Here is a 20,183-nt window from a genome sequence, read left to right as displayed (position 1 = left end):
GGAAGGCTGCCCAGCCCATTTTGTCATTACTGGGTTGGATGGTTTGTGTTCATTGGCTGCCTTGCAGGGTCATGTTTCAGAGCGGGGTATTAATAACTCAGCGCTCTGTGAATATTGAAAGAGGCTCGTGTGTCTCAGTTAGGAGAGGGGATTAATGCAAAAATGCTTTTTTTAAGAGCAGAGCTATGATGTGGAACCAAATCCAGACTGCTGTCAAATAAGCTGATGTGGCCTTTCCCAAGTTTTGGGTTTGTTAAAGCGCTGGTTTATGTCTGTGCTCCACTGCTGGAGTTTTCCAGACAGACAGAGGGCTTCGCTGAAATATGCTGGGCCTCTCCCCTGTCCACCTTTCAGTCTGGTGGAGAAGAAAGGAGGAAACCTAAGTGGGGAGGAGGCAATGGCCACATGATAGCTCTGCAATCAGCTGCTGAAATCCTTCCTTTCCTCTGGAAGGGTGGGTGAGGGTGATTGTGCATTTGGGGATTAAGTGCAACACAGTTCCAAAAAACAGCACCTTAATCCTGTTTCTCTCTTTCTTCTCCCTTCACTCCATGCTTTCCATTCCCTCTTATTCATCCCTTTTGTTATCTATCTCTTTTTATTCATCCACACCCTTTTGTGTCTCCATGGGACACTGTTTTGTGCTGTGGGCTCCGGCACGGCACACAGCTCACCCTTTCTTTCTCCAATCAGGATGGCGGCCTAGTGGAAGAGCCCACTACTTCACCATTTTTGCCTTCACCAAGCCTGAAGCTCCCCCTTTCAAACAGTGCACTCCCTAATCAGACCCTGGGCGGGATTGCCTCAGGGCTGGGCATGCAAAACTTGAATTCTTCTAGACAGGTAAGGCTGTTGGGGGGCATCCCGAGGGGAATTTCGGCTCTCTTGGAGTAGCTGCTAGTGCCTGTCAGCCTCTTCCCCAGGAAAAACGGGTTTAAACTGGAAGTGCAGCAGCTTTGTTCATGTGAAATAGCAGAGGAGGAGCTACCTGCTGTGCAAACATTTCACCTTACAGGACGTAAAAGAGCTGCCTAGTTGTAATTAGCCTGCTGGTGACACATATCCATCCAGAGGACACTGTAGTGTTGTGGATTTATACCCCTGAACCCTGGTGTGGCTCTGCCTTCACTGAAGGGAAATCTCTTTTTTTTGAGGCATTGCTCATTGTCACAAGACTGCCAGGTAGTGAGATTGCTCACTAATTCATCTTTCTTGGCTGGTATAATTATTCTTTGATGTGATGGGGACTTTTTTATTCCCGCTCCAAGTGTCAAGGCATCTCACAGTTCTAACAGGTGTCAAGAAAGAAACTGGGCTTAGAGCATCAAATTAAGGGGGTGTTTTGGCCCCTGGGTAGAACAGGGAAAGAAAAGGAGAGGAGATGAAGGATGGGGGGCAACTGATAACTACCATGAGAGTGAGAAGCCAGAAAATACTGTTGATTATGGCAAGGTTATTTTTGCCATCAAACTGAAGTCCCAGCAAAGATACTAAATAAGAACACAGAAAAACCATCATTCTGTCGTGGCTCTTTATTATGTATGTTCTTTTAAAGTCGGTGTTCTTAAGGCAATACTTGTCCAGCACTCACAGCCCATTAAGCACATCTTTCCAAAGCAGTCTCTACTAGTAGCATGTCCATTATCAGTAGCTTTGTAAAATGACTAAGTAAAAAAACTGCTTAGCCAGCTGGAGGATGGGGTTACTGGGAGTTTAATGCCTCCATTCTCCTGTCCCTTGCTATACAAACACAAACATTTTTGGCAAGTACTTTTGATTGTTCATCTTGTGACCCTCCAGGGTTCTGCATCCTTATAAAAGCCATCTTCAACTTCAGCTGCCTTTTGTTCAGGCATCTGTACAAGGTTTATGGGGCTTGGGATGTTGGGTGCACAGCAATCTTTGCCCTGCCCGATTCTAAACCTGGTTTCCAGTACAGTTTGTATGTGCTGGTCTCTTGATTCGTGCCTGTCATAGTCACTAAGGATAAAGCCTGCAGAGACAAGTAACACCCAGGTTATGTGCTGAGAGGAGTCATTAAGTGCCTGTGTCACTGTTGTCCTGCTGCAGATACCGAGTGGCAATCTGGGTATGTTTGGCAATAGCGGAGCAGCACAAGCCAGGACCATGCAACAGCCGCAGCAACCGCCAGTGCAACCTCTTAATTCATCCCAGCCTAGTCTTCGTGCTCAAGTGCCTCAGTTTCTATCCCCTCAGGTCAGACAACACCTCACTCAGACGTTTTCCCTTTCTCTGGAACTCTTGCCATGTGCTCTGTCATGCTCCTGAGGCTTCACAGCCACTGCTGCCTGGCTGTGTCTGTGTTACTTGTTTCCTAGGCAGGAAGATGTGACACGGCTGAAGTGTTCTCACATGCATATCATATAATTATTTCTGAGAGCATGGTCTTGTGCTCCTTTTTGCACAGTGGTGTTCCTGAGGAGTTTGTTCTCATCTCTTTTTTTTTTTTTATAATTGAACACTTGAGTATGGTTATTATGATTGCATTAGAGCCTCTTGCTAATTTTTTTTTGATAGTTCATGGTATTACTTCTGGTGATAGTAACGTCTTCCAGCTGATGTGACTCTTATTAATGGCTCACAGAGTTGCCACTGCTGAAAGTAAATGTACAATGTTTAACACTCTTCTCTTCTTCAGGTTCAAGCACAGCTTTTGCAGTTTGCAGCAAAAAACATTGGTCTCAGCCCTGCACAGTTAACCTCGCCAATTAATAATCCTCAGCATATGACGATGTTGAACCAGCTCTATCAGCTGCAGCTGGTAAGTTAAAAAACGTGGCAGATGAGCTCTAAATCAGAATTGAAGGCATGAAGATAAAATAGGAGAATGACTTAATTTTTAAATGACATGACAGATCTTCAAAACCATCAGCTGCTGATTTCTTTGGTAAAGTTTCTTTTTAAAGAAACACAAATCATTTTTTTTGCCTTGGGCTTTATAAATAGTCATTTGTGGAATAATTATCCTTTACAGCTGATCAGTGGAACTAAAAGTCAGTTGTCTTCCTGCTGGTGTGAATAACACAGTGTGTTCTCAAACAGCACTGGGCTGTGTGTTACATGTCAGTGGAAAGATTAAACTGGACACCTGTGTCTCAACATAACAAGAGAAATTGTGGCAGTGCTGGTCACCTGAGTTACCTACAGAACTTCTTCACTTGCCTCAGTGAAAAATAAAGTGTAGGGTGAATTTCCTTTAATTTAATGGAGTGAATATTAAATAGGTCATGTGATAAGAACTACTTACTTCTGTGTACTTTTTGCTGTGTTTGCAAATTTTATATCTATATTTTTAAATGCATATGAAAATACTTAATTGGATTTTAAGAATCTTTTTAAAAGAGATACTGTGCACTCACTTTTGGCCAAGGTTAAACATGTGACAGACTAGTTCAGTTGCTGGTCTCAGTGTGCTAGTCAAACTCTTTTATTAGTAACAGTGTTTGATACTATTAGTCATTTCTGATTATTTTCTCTAGTTTTGAGGAGCACAGCATTACTCTCATAATAATTACACAGTACCCAACTACTTGAAAAATACCTGTACAGAATTCCTTTGTTTTTTGAATTTATGTGTTTCAGAGCAACTTATCATGTAAAAAAAGTTCGCTGCCAAGCCAGTTACTTGAAAATTGTGTATTTTTTTCAAGAATAAAGCAGCACAAGTGATTTAACTGCAAATTGTTAGCAGAACTCAAAATGGCCAAACCAAAAATAATAACTTGTATTTATACTATTTGTGTAATATTATAAACTTCCATTTTAATTTTTGCTTCGTGTTATAGCTATTTCAGGAAAAAAAAAGTGGGCTCCTATCCTTGATGACCACTTTTTGCCATGTGGGCTTACTCCTTTTTTAAAGAAAACTAACGTGGGACTTAAATAAAAGTATTACAAATTACGTTTACAACAGGATTATTGCTGTTGCTTCGTGGAGTGTTTTGAGAACATTGCAGAGTTGGCCTTTTCTGTGTGTTGGTGCAGCAGAGCAGCTGAAGGGAGCGTGTTGAGCTTGCTGTGTGTGCTGTGCCTGACCTGTCCCTGTCCCTGTCCCCGCAGGCGTACCAACGTTTACAAATCCAGCAGCAGATGTTACAGGCTCAGCGTAACGTTTCCGGACCCATGAGACAACAGGAGCAGCAAGTAGGTGTCCCTGCCAGCTCAATCTCTGCTTTAGGGTTTGGTTTCAGTAGCTTGGAGAGGCTCAGTGACGTTACACCAAAGCAGCTAAAGCATCCTTAAATCAGGAATGCAGTTTGTGGCTTGAGTGCTGGACAGGGAAGGTGCTGAGTGATAAAGCTGATCCACAGCCTTGCTGGAGGAAAGCTTCTCAGCCCTTTATGCAGCCAGTTTGTCTTTGTAAGGAGATGCAGTGTGTCATTTCACTGTAGAGAAAGGCAGAGAAATGCAGTGTGTTTTTGTGGCTTCACCACTGACAGTTGTTTGTTGGCTCTCTCCTTGCAGGTTGCACGTACAATCAATAACATGCAGCAGCAGATCCAGCAGCACCAGCGCCAGCTGGCCCAGGCCCTGCTTATGAAGCAGCAGCCTCCCCCTCCACATCTATCTTTGCACCCCTCTGCAGGCAAATCAGCCATGGATAGCTTTTCACCCCATCCCCAGGCTCCCGGCCTTCCTGACCTGCAGACCAAAGAGCAACAGTCTTCACCGAACACCTTTGCTCCTTACCCTCCACTTGGTGAGTGTCCTCCTGCAGCAGCTGCACACAGGGAGTCCATCTCCTGCATTCACATCTCAGCCTTTTGCTTCACAGTGGAACAAATACAGATTATATATAGATATCTGTGTATATATATATATATATATATATATTTACTACATGGCAGTAAAAGTACAAAACAAAATCCATGCCTGTGTGGTAGCTCTATCTACTCACCTGTGTTCTGCTTACAAATGTCAGAACAGAAGATTTGCCTAATTAACTACTTAGATATGTTGCTGTTTATGAACTAAATGTAAATTAACAGTGTCACGTTGTAAAAGACACAGATGTCACATTGATAAACAGGAATATCATCTGGGAAAAAGTCGTGCAAAGTCATCTTTTGGCTGTAGTCAGCACTGATGAGGCATCAGTTTTGGTCAATGTATTTCAAGAAACACATGGATCAGTTTGAAGGAATACAGAAAGATTGTAGTGGAGGTGATTAAACGTTTCAAAAACACAACTGTTAATGAAATCCTCTGCTCAGTAGACTAAAGAGAAGATTTAACAGACATGCAAGAATCTTCAAAAACATAAAGGAGAGCTAGGAAGACATTTTCTTGCATTTCCTGATGCAAGAGGTAATAAACCTAAGTTGCATAAAAGGAGATCTAGTTAGACATTAAGGATCACTTGGTTTAAGCAGAGTAGAGTACAGGAATAAATTATCTAGGAAGTTCCTGAAATCTTCACCAGCATTTTGTGCTAGGTTAGACATAGATCTGTCAAATATGATTGAAGTCAAAATAATTGATAGGGCCTGGATACAGAATGAACAGAGCAACCTTTCAGACCTGTTTGCTGTGTGATTGTTTGATGTATGCTACAGACTTCCTTTATGACATAAAGGAATTAATTTAATCTCTTTGTGACTCTATTTATGCTGGGTACAATAGCATTGCCAAGCTTTATCTGCCATGCAGCAGTTAAGAAGGTAATTCTGACTGCTGTGGTGAGCTGTTGTGGCTGGGAGCATCAGAAGGCAAAAAGATTTGTGAATTAAAGGCCTAAGTCTGAGAGGTTCTTATGATATCTCAGCTTTCTGTGATCTGCTAACATTCAGGATTATATATCAAAAAAGACCCAGATTCATGTCACAGAAACATGTCAAAATTATTCCCTAAATAACAGTCTGAGTGATTTTCTTTCTGTGTATACAAATCAGAAGCCCAGTTAGTGCAGAACCTGCTCTGATGAACAGCAGCTGTTTGTCTGACCTTTAATTGGTTCCTTTTTTGGCGGATTTTTAGCAAAATGAAGTGGCAGACATTGTGGGGGGTGGCTGGGGAGACATTAGGAATATTTTGCCTTAGCCATGGAGTGGTGCCAACTGGTTTAAGCACAACATTCCAGAGCATTCTTCTGAGACAAGTGAAGAGACTGCAAGTAGAAACACAGACAGCTTTAAAATATTATCCCTACATCTTGGTTCCCCCCTTTTTCAGCAAGGTTTTAGCTTTTTCTGAATTAATGAGAGTTCTTTTGGTGTTCCATAAAAGCAAAAGTTCTTGAAAATGTGCGCTGAAAATGCCACACATGCGTACAGATGTCTGAAAATCAGTGTTGAGCAATACCTGCAGCTGGATTTCAAACACAGCTTTTCAATCCTTCAGTATATGATGGATATCTAAGAATCTCTTTCCCCCCTCAGCTGGACTGAACCCGAACATGAATGTAAATAACATGGACATTACTGGTGGTTTGTCAGTGAAGGACACTTCTCAGTCCCAGTCTCGCCTTCCTCAGTGGACACACCCCAACTCAATGGATAATCTGTCTAGTGCTGCTTCTTCTCTTGACCAGAACTCCAGCAAGCACGGTAATGTCCCCTGGCACCCCCTGCCAGCCTGGCTTTTGGTGATCCCAGCCACAAGGCAACTGGGATTATTTCTCTCTTGTTCCTCTTTTGTGTAAGCGCTCACAAATGGTCGGGACCAAGTGCCTCTGAGCCCATGAGATTTTATAAATGATTTCTGCAGTGAAATCTTGCAGCTGTCACTCCCTGCATGCAGTGTAGGAATGTTTTTTTTTTTCTTTCATTTGTTGGATTTTGTTGTTGAGATCATGGAGTTCAAGTAAAACAAGCCTTTAGTGTCAGCAACACAAGTCCCACAGTTTTCCCCCTATTCCAGACCTGCATACCTTCAATCCAAAAATACTTTACCCTGGCTTTCTCCCACAATTTTTCATCAACCTTTCCCTGAACAAAGGTGTGATAGATTGCATACTTACTCAGCCTAGAGCTGGGAACACAAACTTCTTACTTTTCCAGAAGTAATTGCTAATCTTTTTGAACACCTTTATTCCCTAACACCTCCAGTGCCCTGAGCTGGTTATTCCTTTACTTCCTGTACCAGATTTATTCTCTTAGAACTTGGGCCTCTGTTAACTTTATTATATCCTGGATTTTATTATGAGCAGCATGAATTATTTCTTCTACAGCAGTTTTTTATTCTGCAAGTAGCTGCACTGCTGATGCCAAATTGTTGTTTGATAGTTTGTAGGAACATGAGAACAGCCATTTCATATCATCCATCCTGTCAGCACTGAATGCCTAGGGAAGGATGAGATGAGGGATATTCCTTGGTATGCTGTCTCAGCAGGTTCCTATTTACCATCAGAGTGATGATTTGAATTACCAGTCTTTTTTGGCAGGAATTTAATGCTGAATTCTCTAACTTGAGTGTCTAGATTGTACCAGCAGTGTGTGTCAGCTGTAACCCCTGCTAAGGCTTCCGATGCCATTAACTTTGGCTTACTGTGATTGCATTTTAGTTTTCTTTTTATCTTTGTAATACAAAAAGGGAAAAAAAAAAGGGGGGGGGGGGCAGAAATTATAACAAAATACATCTTGATGTAATTCCATTCCCACAATCCCCAATTCACTCCTTGCAGGTGCTATCCCTGGAGGTTTGAGTATTGGTCCTCCGGGAAAGTCCTCCCTCGATGACTCCTACAGCCGCTATGATCTGATCCAGAACAGTGAGTCTCCTGCCAGCCCACCTGTAGCTGTTCCTCACAGCTGGTCACGTGCCAAATCCGATAGTGATAAGATTTCCAATGGCTCCAGCATAAACTGGCCACCAGGTAACACAATCCAGAGCCTTGGTGTTGGACTGATGTCCCTAAAACGCGTTGTTGGGTGGGTTGGTTGAGTCCTTCTGATGTGGAGGAGCTTTGGAGAATTAGGACCTCACACACTTCTCTTTTTATTGTGTTTGAAACAGAGTTTCACCCAGGAGTGCCATGGAAAGGACTGCAGAATATTGATCCTGAAAATGACCCTGATGTTACTCCTGGCAGTGTTCCAACTGGGCCTACCATCAACACCACGATACAGGATGTGAATCGCTATCTGCTCAAGAGTGGAGGTAAACACAAAAATTGCTTCCCCATCTGTGCAGACTTTCTTTTTCCCTTCCAAAAAAGGGTGACCTCATTTGTTGCAATAAAACATATTTCTTGCATGTGCTCCTAATCTAATAATGCTTCTGCTCGGAACTGTCACTGACTATCCAGAAATAATTGTTTTAAAAGAAGGGATTAAGAAGTTTCTTGTTTTCCATGGGAATGTAAATATTTTTATATTGGAAAAGGATGTGAGATGTAATTCAAATTTCTGTGGTCACTGGAAGGTTTTCTAACCTGTGTCTCACATGGTTTTGATCAAGATTTTGCTCTCCACACTGCCCACCCTCCTCCATACACTTTATGAAATTCTCAGAAGACTCAATACAAAAGTTCCATAGTTGTTGCTGAGACAGCAGGCTTCTAGTACACTAATTAATTGTAGCTTTGATGAAGATCAATAAACAAAACAAATTAGAACTGTTTTATCTCCAAAACCATAAAAGAAAAAAAAACTGGGAATTGAGTAGTAAACTAGTATTTCCCAGTATTATTTCCATTCCTTTTGTCGTGGCAGTGCTTACTTCAGAATAAAAAGAGAATTCTCTAAAACAAGAAAGCATTGTGACTTTACTGCTTATTAGCTACATGTGCTGGAAGTTGATCAAGGGAAAGGTGGCTTGGTTAGTTGTGATCTGAGTGCCAAAATAGCCAAGTTATCTGCACTCTGTCAAAGCACTGCAATTGGCACAGGAATAGCATCATCAGGCTGTCCAGAAGGACCTGTCAGGAGTAAAAATGTGGGGTTTGTTTTGTTACATTTGTGATACCAGCACAGATTGTAAACCAGGGCTATCCTTGAAGTGAGGGTCCAGCTCTGGGCTTGTTACCTCGGGCAAGGGATGTGAAACATATCCAGAGTGTTGACAGCCTGCAGTGGTTTTGGTTGTCTCTTAGCAGGAAGGAAGGAGTCTTTCTTTGAGCTGAAACATTGAAGTGTTTGGGTAATGAATCAGGTTGAATTAACATCTGATGACTCCAAAGTCATGTTCCAAGGGCACAGGCAGGTTTGAAGTTACAGAAAGAAAAGCTGTAAGATGTAATTCAGTGGCACTTCAGATACAGTGCACCCAAGAAGTATTCCTCAGGCCAGAAGCCTAAACCTACAGAGCTGTACCTGTAAAATCAGACGATATCCACTGCAGGTCTTGCTGCTTTAGAGGAGGAACATCAGCTCTCTTGGTGCATAATCTGCCTGTGGAATGAGGAAATAACTTCTCCCCTTAGAGAGGGTCAGCAGAGATGGTCTTTGCAGAAGTAAACAGGCCCTCAAGAGGTCAGACCTTCTGAAAAGCAGTGCCTGTGGGGGTCAGCGTGTGCTTCTTTTCCCCATTAGCTTTTTAGCTTGGTAATAATAGAATTCTAATAAAAACTTCAGTTGCAGAATTTGTTTCTTTATGCTTGTATAGCTGCAGCCTGAAGCACAGAGCCTGTGCTGACAGAGCTGCTCCCCAGTGAGAGGGTCAGGCTGTGGGGTTTGCTGTCCTTGCCCTGTGCACTTAAAAACAGGCAAAACTTAAGCTTTTGGGTCAATTTTTGCTTTGCCCTGTTTGCTAATGAAGCTTTGGAGGGTCAGCTTCCATGAGCTGAGAGTTCTAGCCACAAGGAATCAGGACCATTTCCAGCTCTGAGGGCCTTTGGCTCTGCTATAATTCTGTAGTTCCTGCCTGGAGAATATCTGTATCAGGGCCTGATGCAGAGTTCTGTTGCTTGAAATTGATGTCTGGATTGGCGTCTCTTGAAGCACAGGGAGTCTGGTTAAGGTAATGTGTGGTTGGTTGCTGTTCCAGTTAAAAACAAAGCCTGTGATTTTTATTGAGCTGTGAGGGATGAGATTGTCCTTTTATTTCCTCCATTCTACCTCAACACAGTTACAGAGCTCACCTATTTTTATTAGTCAGTTAAAGATGTTTCAGTATCACAGCCTATCTCTGTGTGTCAGGAATGACAAGTCAGCCAGGATACACTTGATTTTGTTAGTGGCTAGAGAGAATACTTTCAGCTCTTTCAGTCTTTGCAATGAAGATTGTTGATTTTACGTTCAGTTTCTTTCATTTGCTGCCAGTAAGGAAATTGTACATATGCCTAGATAGCTGTTCAGATTGTAAATGATTTACTGAGGTGGTTTTGTGCTATTTCATTTGTTATCAGTTCGAGAAGAGATTGCTGAAATATAACTTTGCTTTTACTGAAAGTCTGCAAAAATTTAAAGATACTTGTGGGCATTAGGATGTAGGGGAAGTGTATACCTTGAAAAATTTAGGACAGATCACCCGTGGTAAGAGGATAGTTTATCATACACATCTCTGCCCATCTACAGTTGCCATTGCCTAAGTCAGCTGGCAGAGGACCTTTATAGATGAAGCCTGTTCCTCTGAGACTAAACACTTTAACACTGATTTTTTTGAGTCATGTATCTTGAAAGAAATACAGAATTTCCCTTCTGCACTACAATTGTTCCTGTGCCAGCTTTCTTCTCTTTCCTTCTAAAGACTTCTGCCTCACTTTCTCACGCTTCCAGTAACATTTCATTCCTAGACTTCAGAGACCAGTCTAATTAAGGAGAATGCCTTGCATGGTTTGTATTTGCACACAATAGATTTGCTTATGTCACACCAAACATCATTATGCCCATCTTTCTTAGTTGCTTCTCTGCTGGTTCTGCAGGGTCATCCCCAACATCATCTCAGAATGCCACGCTGCCTTCATCGAGTGCCTGGCCGCTTAGTGCCTCCGGCTACAGTAGCTCTTTCAGCAGCATTGCATCTGCACCTAGCATTGCAGGTACGGCCTTTCTGCTTCCACAGTTTCTGCATTCCCAGGAAAAGGCCCTAGGGAGTGCTGTCCCAGTGCTTCCAGGAGTGCTGCCCCAGGCAGAGGGGTTTTTATAGCCCTGTGCTAGGTGGCAGCTCTCCTGTCAGCTCTGCGGCGGGGATTGGTGGATGGTGTGCCTGGGATTGTGCCGAAAATTTCATTGATTCCGCTCGGTGTCACTCAGTGCTGGCATCGAGATCTTTAGGGGAGGAACACTGTCCAGGGCCTCAGCAGGAACAGACCCTTCCAGGAAGAGCTGATGTGAAATTTGTGATGTTAAAGAACTCACTGTTAAAGGTGAAATATCTTCAGCTCAGAAAAGGCTTCAGTAGTACCTCCAAGGGGTACTTATTGCATGGCTCTGGGAGGTTTGGGGCTCTTCGGTGTCTTTTAATAGTCAAGCCAAAGCTTGATGCTCCCCTGTATGGCTGAGCTTTTAAGTGAGCTAAATAATTACCCCATTTTCTTTACTGAGCTCTAAATTCTGGAGCTTCTTTTTGCAAAAGATGGAAACTTTGCTTGCAAACTAACTACCAAATTACGCAGTTTGTCGCATTATAAAATTGTGTTGGGTTGTGTAGATGGATTAGATAAGAAAATGCTGATCCACCAAAACCCCTCCACTTCTCTGAAGGTGCAGCCCCTGGGTCAGGCTGCAGAATGCAAAACAAAAAGGGCTTGTTTGGGATGTTTTCCTCCGGTGAAAGGAAATAAAAGAAAGGAGTGGCTTGCTTTTCTTTATCTGCCATGCATTTCTGCTTTTTTTGCCGATTTCCTTTTGGTCTGGTTTTTGGTTTTTGCAGTGCCATCTAATGTTTGTGTCACTCCCATGAGAAGTAATGTCATAGCAACACCTGGTCTGTGGTGCTGTGCCTGTATTTTGTGCCCCATCACAGGCTGGGCAGCTCTGAGCTCTCAAACTCAGACTTGCTCCTCTCCTCTCACCATTTTACACTCATTAATGTCTTCATTGTCATTGTCAAATTATTTTTGTTGCTGCAATTTGCCAGAAGATGGGAGAGTGGTTGCCCTTTCACTTAAATTGTTATGATTCAATATGAAATAATTGAGTTAAACGATTTAGATAAATGGAGGCAGTTTAGGGAATGTGTGTGTATGTAACTGAGTCTGTGATTGTGCAACTGGTAAATTTGGCTTTGGGACTCTAAAAATTACTCAGTGCCTGCCTCATGTCTTACTTAAAGGACTGATCCAGTATAAACTTAAATCTGCCAGTTGTAGTTTCATAAAAATTCACAAGATCTTTGCATCCTGGACTTTACGAGACCAAATATTTCCTTGTTCTCTGCAATCAGCATTAAAGCATTAGGGCAGCACAGTCACAGCATCATTTGCTGGGGCAGAAGATGGAGGATTGTGTCCCTTTCAGTCCATTCCAGCCCTACATGTGCTGCCAGTGTTGGTAACAGCAGGACTGTGCTGTGACAGGGAAATTGGGCTCTAATTGCACAGCACGGGTTGGTATCAGGAGGAAAAGGCAGGGATGTGTAAGTCTAAAGGTCAATAAAGATTTGTTTTGTCATCCATTATTTAACTCAATTCAGTTCTGTCCCTCTGAATGCTATACTGTGTCTGCTGTTCTTGGGTTTGGATTATTTTATAGAACTTTGAATTGGCAGAAACAGCAGTAAGAGTTTGAAAATTGATCAGGGAAAGAACAACCAACAGCAGGAAGTTATGAAGACTGACAGGCTGTAGTGTGGTCTGATCTTCTGAAGACTTAGTTTTTCTCAAAGATACTTGGAAAAAAAGAGTACAGGTTGCTTCCAACATTCAGAAATAAAGTTTTTGTTGGTCTTTGATCTTTAGAGTTAACGCATCAGAAGAATATGGATATACTGAATTCCTTATATTAGTTAAAATGAGTTGTGCAAGAAAAAGTGTTTAAGACCTGTTAAACCTTTGAGATAGACAATCTTGAAGTGTTCAATTATAATTTTTGGTGAAATCAGATTTCAAATATCCATATTCTGGACTTTTTTTTTTTCTTGTATCATCTTTTATAAGAAAACTAAACAATAGATCTTCAAAAGGGAACTTGTACCTAGCAGGTAGTGTGAGGTTCACTGAGCACAAAAGTACTGGAAATTGTGAACAGTGGTTTAAGTAGGTTCAAAGAATAGAGGCTTTATAGGACTGGATGGTACAGAAGGTTGTTCTTTTCCTACTGAGAAGCTGGGAGGATGTAGCCCATGATACCTATTAGTGAGGAATACCAAATGTTCTGGTTTTGTGTTGCAGGTAAACTGTCAGACATCAAGTCCACGTGGTCCTCTGGCCCGATCTCTCACACCCAAGCCTCTCTGTCCCACGAACTCTGGAAGGTACCCAGAAACACTACAGCTCCAACAAGACCTCCTCCAGGCTTAACCAACACCAAGCCATCCTCCACGTGGGGTGCCAGTCCCCTGGGCTGGACCAGCTCTTACTCCTCTGGTACTCACAGCTCTCTCTTCTGCCTTCTTTTTACTGTTGGCTTCTGCTCTGCATGTGAGGCTCCAGGAACCAGAGCTTTAACACAGCTGGAGTGCTTCTGTTCTGGGGATGCATCTCCTGCCTCTTTATTCCCCCTTGAACAAGTCGTAAATGAAGCATCTTTCAGCTGGTGATGTTAGGGATTTTACATAGGAATTGCCCGATTTGTTTAAGTCCCAACTAGGATTTTTTTTCCCCAGATTTCTAAAAATGTCTTTCTAACATGTGTCCTGTTCTGTGGTGTGATCTGAGACTTCAAGAGAAGCCCATGGAATTTAATATGGAACACAGGGATGTGAAGCATTCAGCACCTGATGGCATTGCAGGAATGCCTGTATTTTTTCTCATGCCTCAGGAATGCCTGTACTTTTTCATGCAGGCCCCTTTTTTATGTGCCTTTGTTTGCTTTAATACAGATATGAGATAGATCTGACTCTATATCTGTATATATATATATTTAGCTATCTCTATCTCTAGAAATACAGATATATATGCAGGTATTAGTCCTATTTTATAAAGGTGTTTTAATCATCTGCTTACACTAAGATGAGAATTAAATGTGCTTCCCTCTTCCTGCCATTTATATTGGATGTTTCTTCACCAAGCCCCCACCTGGAAGGGCAGATGAAGCTGCTCCCAGGATTCTTTCTGGAGCACCCACAGGATCCACTGTGATTCTCAAATGCCACTCATAAATATCAAGCTTGTACAGCTTCTTACTGTAAGCCATCAAGCTGTAAAGCACCAGGCTGAGGTTGTTAGAACAGGTTTTGTTGGTTATGTCCTTGTCTCTTCAGTCAGAGCATTGTCAGTGCAGAAATACCTGTTTTGAATAAGTCATACACATTAATCTGTCATTGGCAAGAGAGCAGAGTGCTGCAGTGCTGCAAAAATCTTTATTAGTGAGCAGCAATCTGAGCTTGGACATCAGAACTGCTTTTAAAATGTGTCTTCCAGATTAATTCTAATGCATCCTGAGGATCCAGTTTGTTGCAATGCCATACCTGCATCTGTTAGTTCCCTAATAGTTATTTTGGGAGTATGAAAAATGGCACAGATCTTTGAAATGTAACAAGAGCAGCTTTTCATTCAGCAGCCTTTCCTTCCAGGGGAGGCAGTAAATCAACATGTGAGGAAACTGCTGTAGGATTTGTTTTCAGCAGCACTGAGGCTTGTTAGTGGGTTGTGATTCCAGATAAATTTACCTGTAAGGTGCTCTCCAGAGACCCCGATCAAATGTTTTGTTGTGGAATTTGTGTTGCAGGTTCTGCATGGAGTACTGACAGCTCAGGGAGAACAAGCAGCTGGCTGGTTCTTCGGAACCTCACCCCCCAGGTAACTGGAACTGGACAGAACTGGGCAGGAAAAAACACCTGAATTTAAGAGATGATGAGAACAACATTTAGCAGCCTTGGCCGTTTGATTCATTTGAAAGAAGAATAATTATTCTGCATTTATTACAAGTATCTGTCTTCTACAGGGAATTTGTTAACTTTTCAAAGTGCTGTCAAATCAAGTATGAGCTTTCAAGCCTGTAATTAGTCATTCAGTGGGCACCATTTGTGTGTGTGTAAGTTTGGAGGTGAATGATGTTGTAAAGCACATACAGAGATGTAAAACCTGATTTTCCTATGGGTTTTTTGTGTTCTTGTCATATGTCTGTCACATCCTCTACGTGTCCTTCACGGTGTCATCCCAGAGGAAGAACATAAGCCAAAACAAAACCTTTGGATGCGGACACCCAAATTAATCTTGGGGAAAATTTAATTACATTTATGAAGTATGTTTTCCCTTTGACTTATTTCTGGATTTCTCTGGACATCTAATGATAAATATAATTTGTATAACCTAATTAGGGAAAATGTGTGCACTGGACTGTAGGGAATTCTTCAAAAGACAGGATGTGTCCCTCAGTGCAGAGAGCAATAAGTGTGTAATTTAGTACTTCTTTTTTCCTTTCACTTGTACTCACCCTTTAGCTTTTAAAGCCTTGTTAATGAAGCATTTAAGGTGAGCTCACAATGGCACAGGTAACCTTTGCTGCCCTTGCTCCTCGCAGATCGATGGTTCCACACTGCGGACACTGTGTTTGCAGCACGGCCCTCTCATCACATTCCACTTGAACCTGACCCAAGGGAATGCTGTGGTCCGATACAGTTCCAAGGAGGAAGCAGCCAAGGCCCAGAAGTCTCTGCACATGTACGTTTCTGCCCCCTCTTCCTTTTGTTACAGAGCCAGTTCTAGCTCAGAAAATATTTTCTTAGGCATAACTGATCACTGGTTACTTCAGCCTTGATTTTCAAGATTACCTAATGAGAGAGAAAAAAGTTAACTGGGAGTAGATGCTGAATAAGAGGGCTTTACAAAACTTTATTCACCATAAGTAATATCCTCAGTTAGGACTTGTCAGCTGTAGGGCCATGAAGAATTTGTAAGACATGATGAGGATTCCAGAGGAAACTCAGGGAGAGCACAGGACAAGGTTTTAGCTTTAGAGAGAAACAGAGAGGGTAGAACAATGCTAAATAAGGAATGTGTTCGTGGTGGTCACCTTTTTTTAAAGGAGTTATGAGAGAAGTGTATGACAACAAAATCTGCTTTTTAGGAGTTTTAAAATCCAAGGGACTAATTGGCATGGAGGCTGGAGAATTGGAGTGGTGAAATCAGTGCCATTGGGAGCATTGAAGAATAGAGAAAACAATGTTTCAGAAGTAATACCCAGCTCTGTGTATTGAGAGTTGGAAAGCAATTCCCTTTGTCAACAGGTTACAGCATGAGCATAATAAAAGTACTGAGGCAGTGGGAGCATCATTTGGCTGGAGAGCTTCTGTCATTATTCCTGAAGAGAATCGAGGCTCCAGGATGTGTCAGTTAGAGGAGGTGGTCTCCACATGTGTGGATTTGGCTGTTTGTGGGTGTAAAAAGGTGGATAGAAAACAGGACAGAGCGGGCTTGGTTAAGAGACAGGAATTGCTCAAAATGAGTGGATGTGGTAGAAATTTTCACCTCAATTTCAGCTTGGGGAAAGGTCACAGAATGGCTTGGGTTGGAGAGACCTTAAAGCTCATCCAGTCCCACCTCTGCCATGGGCAGGGACACCTCTCACTATCCCAGGCTGCTCCAAGCCCTGTCCAACCTGGCTTTGGACACCTCCAGGGATCCAGGGGCAGCCACAGCTTCTCTGGGCACCCTGTGCCAGGGCCTCCCACCCTCACAGAGGAGAATATTTTCCTCATATCCCATGTAACCCTGCTCTGTGTCAGTTTGCCCACAGTCTCTGTCCACGTTCCTTGACAGGCTGCGGTCAGGTCACGCCAAACAACCCCAATTCCCTCAGCCATTCCCGACACAACATCCACCCACAGCTCACACCTTCCTTGTGCCCTCAGGTGTGTCCTGGGCAACACCACCATCCTGGCGGAGTTTGCTGGTGAGGAAGAAGTGAACCGTTTCCTGGCGCAGGGGCAGGCGCTGCCGCCCACCTCCAGCTGGCAGTCCAACACTGGATCCACGCCCGGCCGCCTGGGCTCCTCGGGCAGCTCCCACGGGCTGGTGCGCCCCGACGCCGGCCACTGGAACCCGCCGTGCCTGGGGGGCAAGGGCAGCACTGACCTGCTCTGGGGAGGGGTGCCCCAGTACTCCAGCAGCCTTTGGGGTCCCCCCAGCGCCGACGACGGCAGAGTCATCGGGAGCCCCACGCCCCTCAACACCCTCCTGCCGGGGGATCTGCTCAGCGGAGAGTCCATCTAAGGAGACGGGAGAGAGGAAAAAAAAAAAAACCAGAATGGAAATAACAATCATCAGCACTAAAGGAAAACAAAACAAAACAAAAAAATTCAAAAAAAAAAAATAAAAGAAAAATCTTTTCTTTAAAAAAAAAAAAAAAAAAAATGGTAACCCTTTCCAGTCCCGGGCTTGATGAAGAATCCAGCTTTAACCCATGAGACTGGCAGCCCTCCTTAGTACCTCTGTCCAATATCGAATCCGAAACTGCAGAAGTCCTTGTGAACTGTTCCTGAAACAGTATGGGCTCCTTTGGTCAGTGTCACATGCTAATGACAGGTTTTACTTTTTTTCATGGCTTTTTTTTTTTTTTTTTTGTTTGTTCGTTTGTTTATGTCGTCTTTTTATGTTTGTATGGTGATTTTTCAAAACCAAGTATAAAAGCTGCTTAGAATAGGTCTATCATGAAGGGCACTTTTCAGAATTTGGGCTGGAAAGGGTTATTTTATCAACTGGGGGAGGGGTGGGAAGGGGAAATGAAAGCCTATTTAAATGAGCCTGTGACTATTATGCACATTACAGAGGCGGACCCAATAATCAGAAAGGGTGAAGTGTGATATTTTACCATTGGTACAGAAAAGTGACGAATCCGAGTGGCAACTCTGGACTGTACAGGTTGAGAGGGGGGGAAGGGAGGGCAGGGTTGGGGTATCTCTGTGTCCACTACTCCCATGGATCTGCCTATGCACATTACCCTTGTTTCATTACTTTTTCATGTCATTTTTTTAATCCCAAAAAAAAAGTATAAAAAGCAAAAAAAAAAAAAGGATAAAAAAATCAACAAAGGAAAAAAAAAAAAAAAAAAAAAAAGAAGAAAAAACTTTTTTTAAAAAAAGCAACAAACCATATCAACATGCAAATACTTGAATCCAGCAGGCCAATAACAAAATGTGAACACTTTCTAAGTTGAATTATTACACTTCCAGGTCAGCATCAGTACACAAAAAACAGGCTCTAAGAATTTTTTTTTTAAAAAAAGTTCAGACTCTATGTTTTTGTTGGGACAGATGTGTGAGAGTGTGTATGTGTGTGTGTATGTGTGTGTGTGCTCACGTGTGGTTTAACTCAACGTGTGAAGTTTTTTCCTTTGGTTCAGTATATGCTTTTTATTTGCTCATTGGTCAAATGTTTAATTGTTATTAGCTTCTAACTTTGCACTGAGTGTCCGCAGCCCTTCTTGTAGCTACTCCTGTAATGGTAAAAAAAAAAAACCACAAAAAAAAAACCACAAAAAAAGGAAAAAAAAAGTTTAAAAAAAGGAAAAAAAAAAATAAAAAAGGAAAGAAACTGATAGAAGGGGCCGGCGACAATTCACGTGTAAATGTTTACTCAAGGACTCTTACTGCATTTTAAAAATTACAGTGTGTATCTCTGGAGAATAATATGTATATCTACCTTTAGCGGCTTTTTATTGTGGACTAATGCAAGAAAATTATTACCGGAGTATTGCACCATTTTTCCATTCGGAATATAAAGTTTAAAAAAAAAAAAAATACTCTTGTTGAACTGTGGCCATAGATAATTGTAAAGAGTTGATAGTTCCCTTGCAAGCAGGAACAGAAACAAGCACTTGGACATAAGTTTTGACTGCTTTTGGAGGAGCCAGGAGTTTTGGCTCCCACCTGTTTACAGACCTTTTTTTTCTCCTTCAAACTTTAAAATAAAAAAAAGGAAATTAAAAAAAAAAAAAAAAAAAAAAAAAAGAAAAAAACAAAACAAACAAAAAAAAGACTTCCATCGTAAAAGAAAACTATTTTCAGAATGAAGATATGCTACTTCAGAGCTCTGGGATTGAACAGTGTTGTTGTATTATCCTTTTCTTTGGCCATTGCTGTGTACTATTTTTGTTGTTGTTTTCCTCCTCTTCGTCAAAGTGGCGAAAACTTTGTGATCACTATCTTGCACATGGTGGAAGATGTCTCAGGAAAGCCGGGTTTCCCGAGGAGCAACTCCACACCATTTCATGTATTTTTAAAACCCAACTCCTAGCACTGAAGATATTATTAAAAAACAAAATAAAATAAAAAAAAAAAAAAGACAGTAAGAAAGAAGAAAATACCTAATCTAATGTGTAGCAGTTACATATTTACCAAATAATGGACTCAAAAGAAATAGATGTTTGAAGAGTGCTTTATATATTAAAAAATCGCTTTATGTTTAAAAAAAAGATCAATGTTTTTGATTGTTTTGAAAGGAAGAAAGACAATGGAATAACATACACTTCAAGTATGTTTTAAAAATTATATGAACATTGTGCTCCCTGCCTGCTTGGATCAGGAAACTTGTGCATTACATTTTTTTTTTTCTTTTGGAAGATTAGCTTTTTAATGGTTTTATCAGATTTAAAGGGTCCTGCAAGATTGCAAATTAACAAAAGCTGGTTTTATAGAGGATCATGAACTATGCACAAACTGGGTTCAAGACTTGTTTGGGTTTTTTTCCTCAAGTTTTAGTAGTGTATTTAGCTGAATAACCTTTCCTCAGAGTAATTGCATCTCATTGCCATTACACGCCTCCTACATATATATTTTATATATATATACACACACACACTTATATAAAATATGTATGTGTGTATGTGCGTGTTTACATACAATTTTCCATGCTGAAGTTTAGCATTGAGTTGTAGAAAAACTGATATTTTCAAATTGGGAATGAAAATTTCTGTTGGAGGGGTTGGGGGAGGATGGGTGGGTTTTGGTTGTTTTTTTTGTTGTTTTTAGGGGCTTTTTTTTTTTTTTTTTGGCCTTTCCTTTTGAATTAAAGATGTCTGTAACTCTGAGATTAAAAAGAAAACCAACAATTGTGGCTTTTAATGTTTATTCTCCTCATAGAATGTGATTGTTAAAAGAACATGCACCGAAAGTTGCTTTCAAGAGTACGAAGATTCTTTGAAACTTAATAAATTGCAGTTTTTTCTTGGCTGTTGAAATAA

At 41.6% G+C, this 20,183-nt stretch overlaps 1 protein-coding gene across 13 annotated transcripts in view; it reads left to right on the top strand.

The window, feature by feature from the left end:
- The window catches only part of TNRC6C (trinucleotide repeat containing adaptor 6C), a 98,897-nt gene extending 78,714 nt beyond the window's left edge, over nucleotides 1–20,183 (top strand). For 5 of the 13 annotated variants that reach the window (XM_066332080.1, XM_066332089.1, XM_066332083.1 and 2 more), the window contains 13 exons: nucleotides 670–843; nucleotides 2,071–2,217; nucleotides 2,660–2,782; nucleotides 4,081–4,164; nucleotides 4,486–4,720; nucleotides 6,399–6,566; nucleotides 7,643–7,834; nucleotides 7,975–8,118; nucleotides 10,823–10,939; nucleotides 13,232–13,426; nucleotides 14,730–14,800; nucleotides 15,525–15,664; nucleotides 16,855–20,183. In XM_066332080.1, coding sequence (XP_066188177.1) covers nucleotides 670–843; nucleotides 2,071–2,217; nucleotides 2,660–2,782; nucleotides 4,081–4,164; nucleotides 4,486–4,720; nucleotides 6,399–6,566; nucleotides 7,643–7,834; nucleotides 7,975–8,118; nucleotides 10,823–10,939; nucleotides 13,232–13,426; nucleotides 14,730–14,800; nucleotides 15,525–15,664; nucleotides 16,855–17,215 — 2,151 coding nt within the window. In that variant the 3' untranslated portion in view covers nucleotides 17,216–20,183. The remainder of the gene's footprint in view (nucleotides 1–669; nucleotides 844–2,070; nucleotides 2,218–2,659; nucleotides 2,783–4,080; nucleotides 4,165–4,485; nucleotides 4,721–6,398; nucleotides 6,567–7,642; nucleotides 7,835–7,974; nucleotides 8,119–10,822; nucleotides 10,940–13,231; nucleotides 13,427–14,729; nucleotides 14,801–15,524; nucleotides 15,665–16,854) is intronic. The other 8 variants (XM_066332081.1, XM_066332085.1, XM_066332090.1 and 5 more) reach the window with 6 other exon arrangements.

This window comes from Sylvia atricapilla, chromosome 18, assembly GCF_009819655.1.
Source record: "Sylvia atricapilla isolate bSylAtr1 chromosome 18, bSylAtr1.pri, whole genome shotgun sequence".
Classification (NCBI taxonomy): domain Eukaryota; kingdom Metazoa; phylum Chordata; class Aves; order Passeriformes; family Sylviidae; genus Sylvia; species Sylvia atricapilla.
Note: the sequence above shows the minus strand (reverse complement) of the source record. Positions and strands in the feature narration are given on the sequence as shown.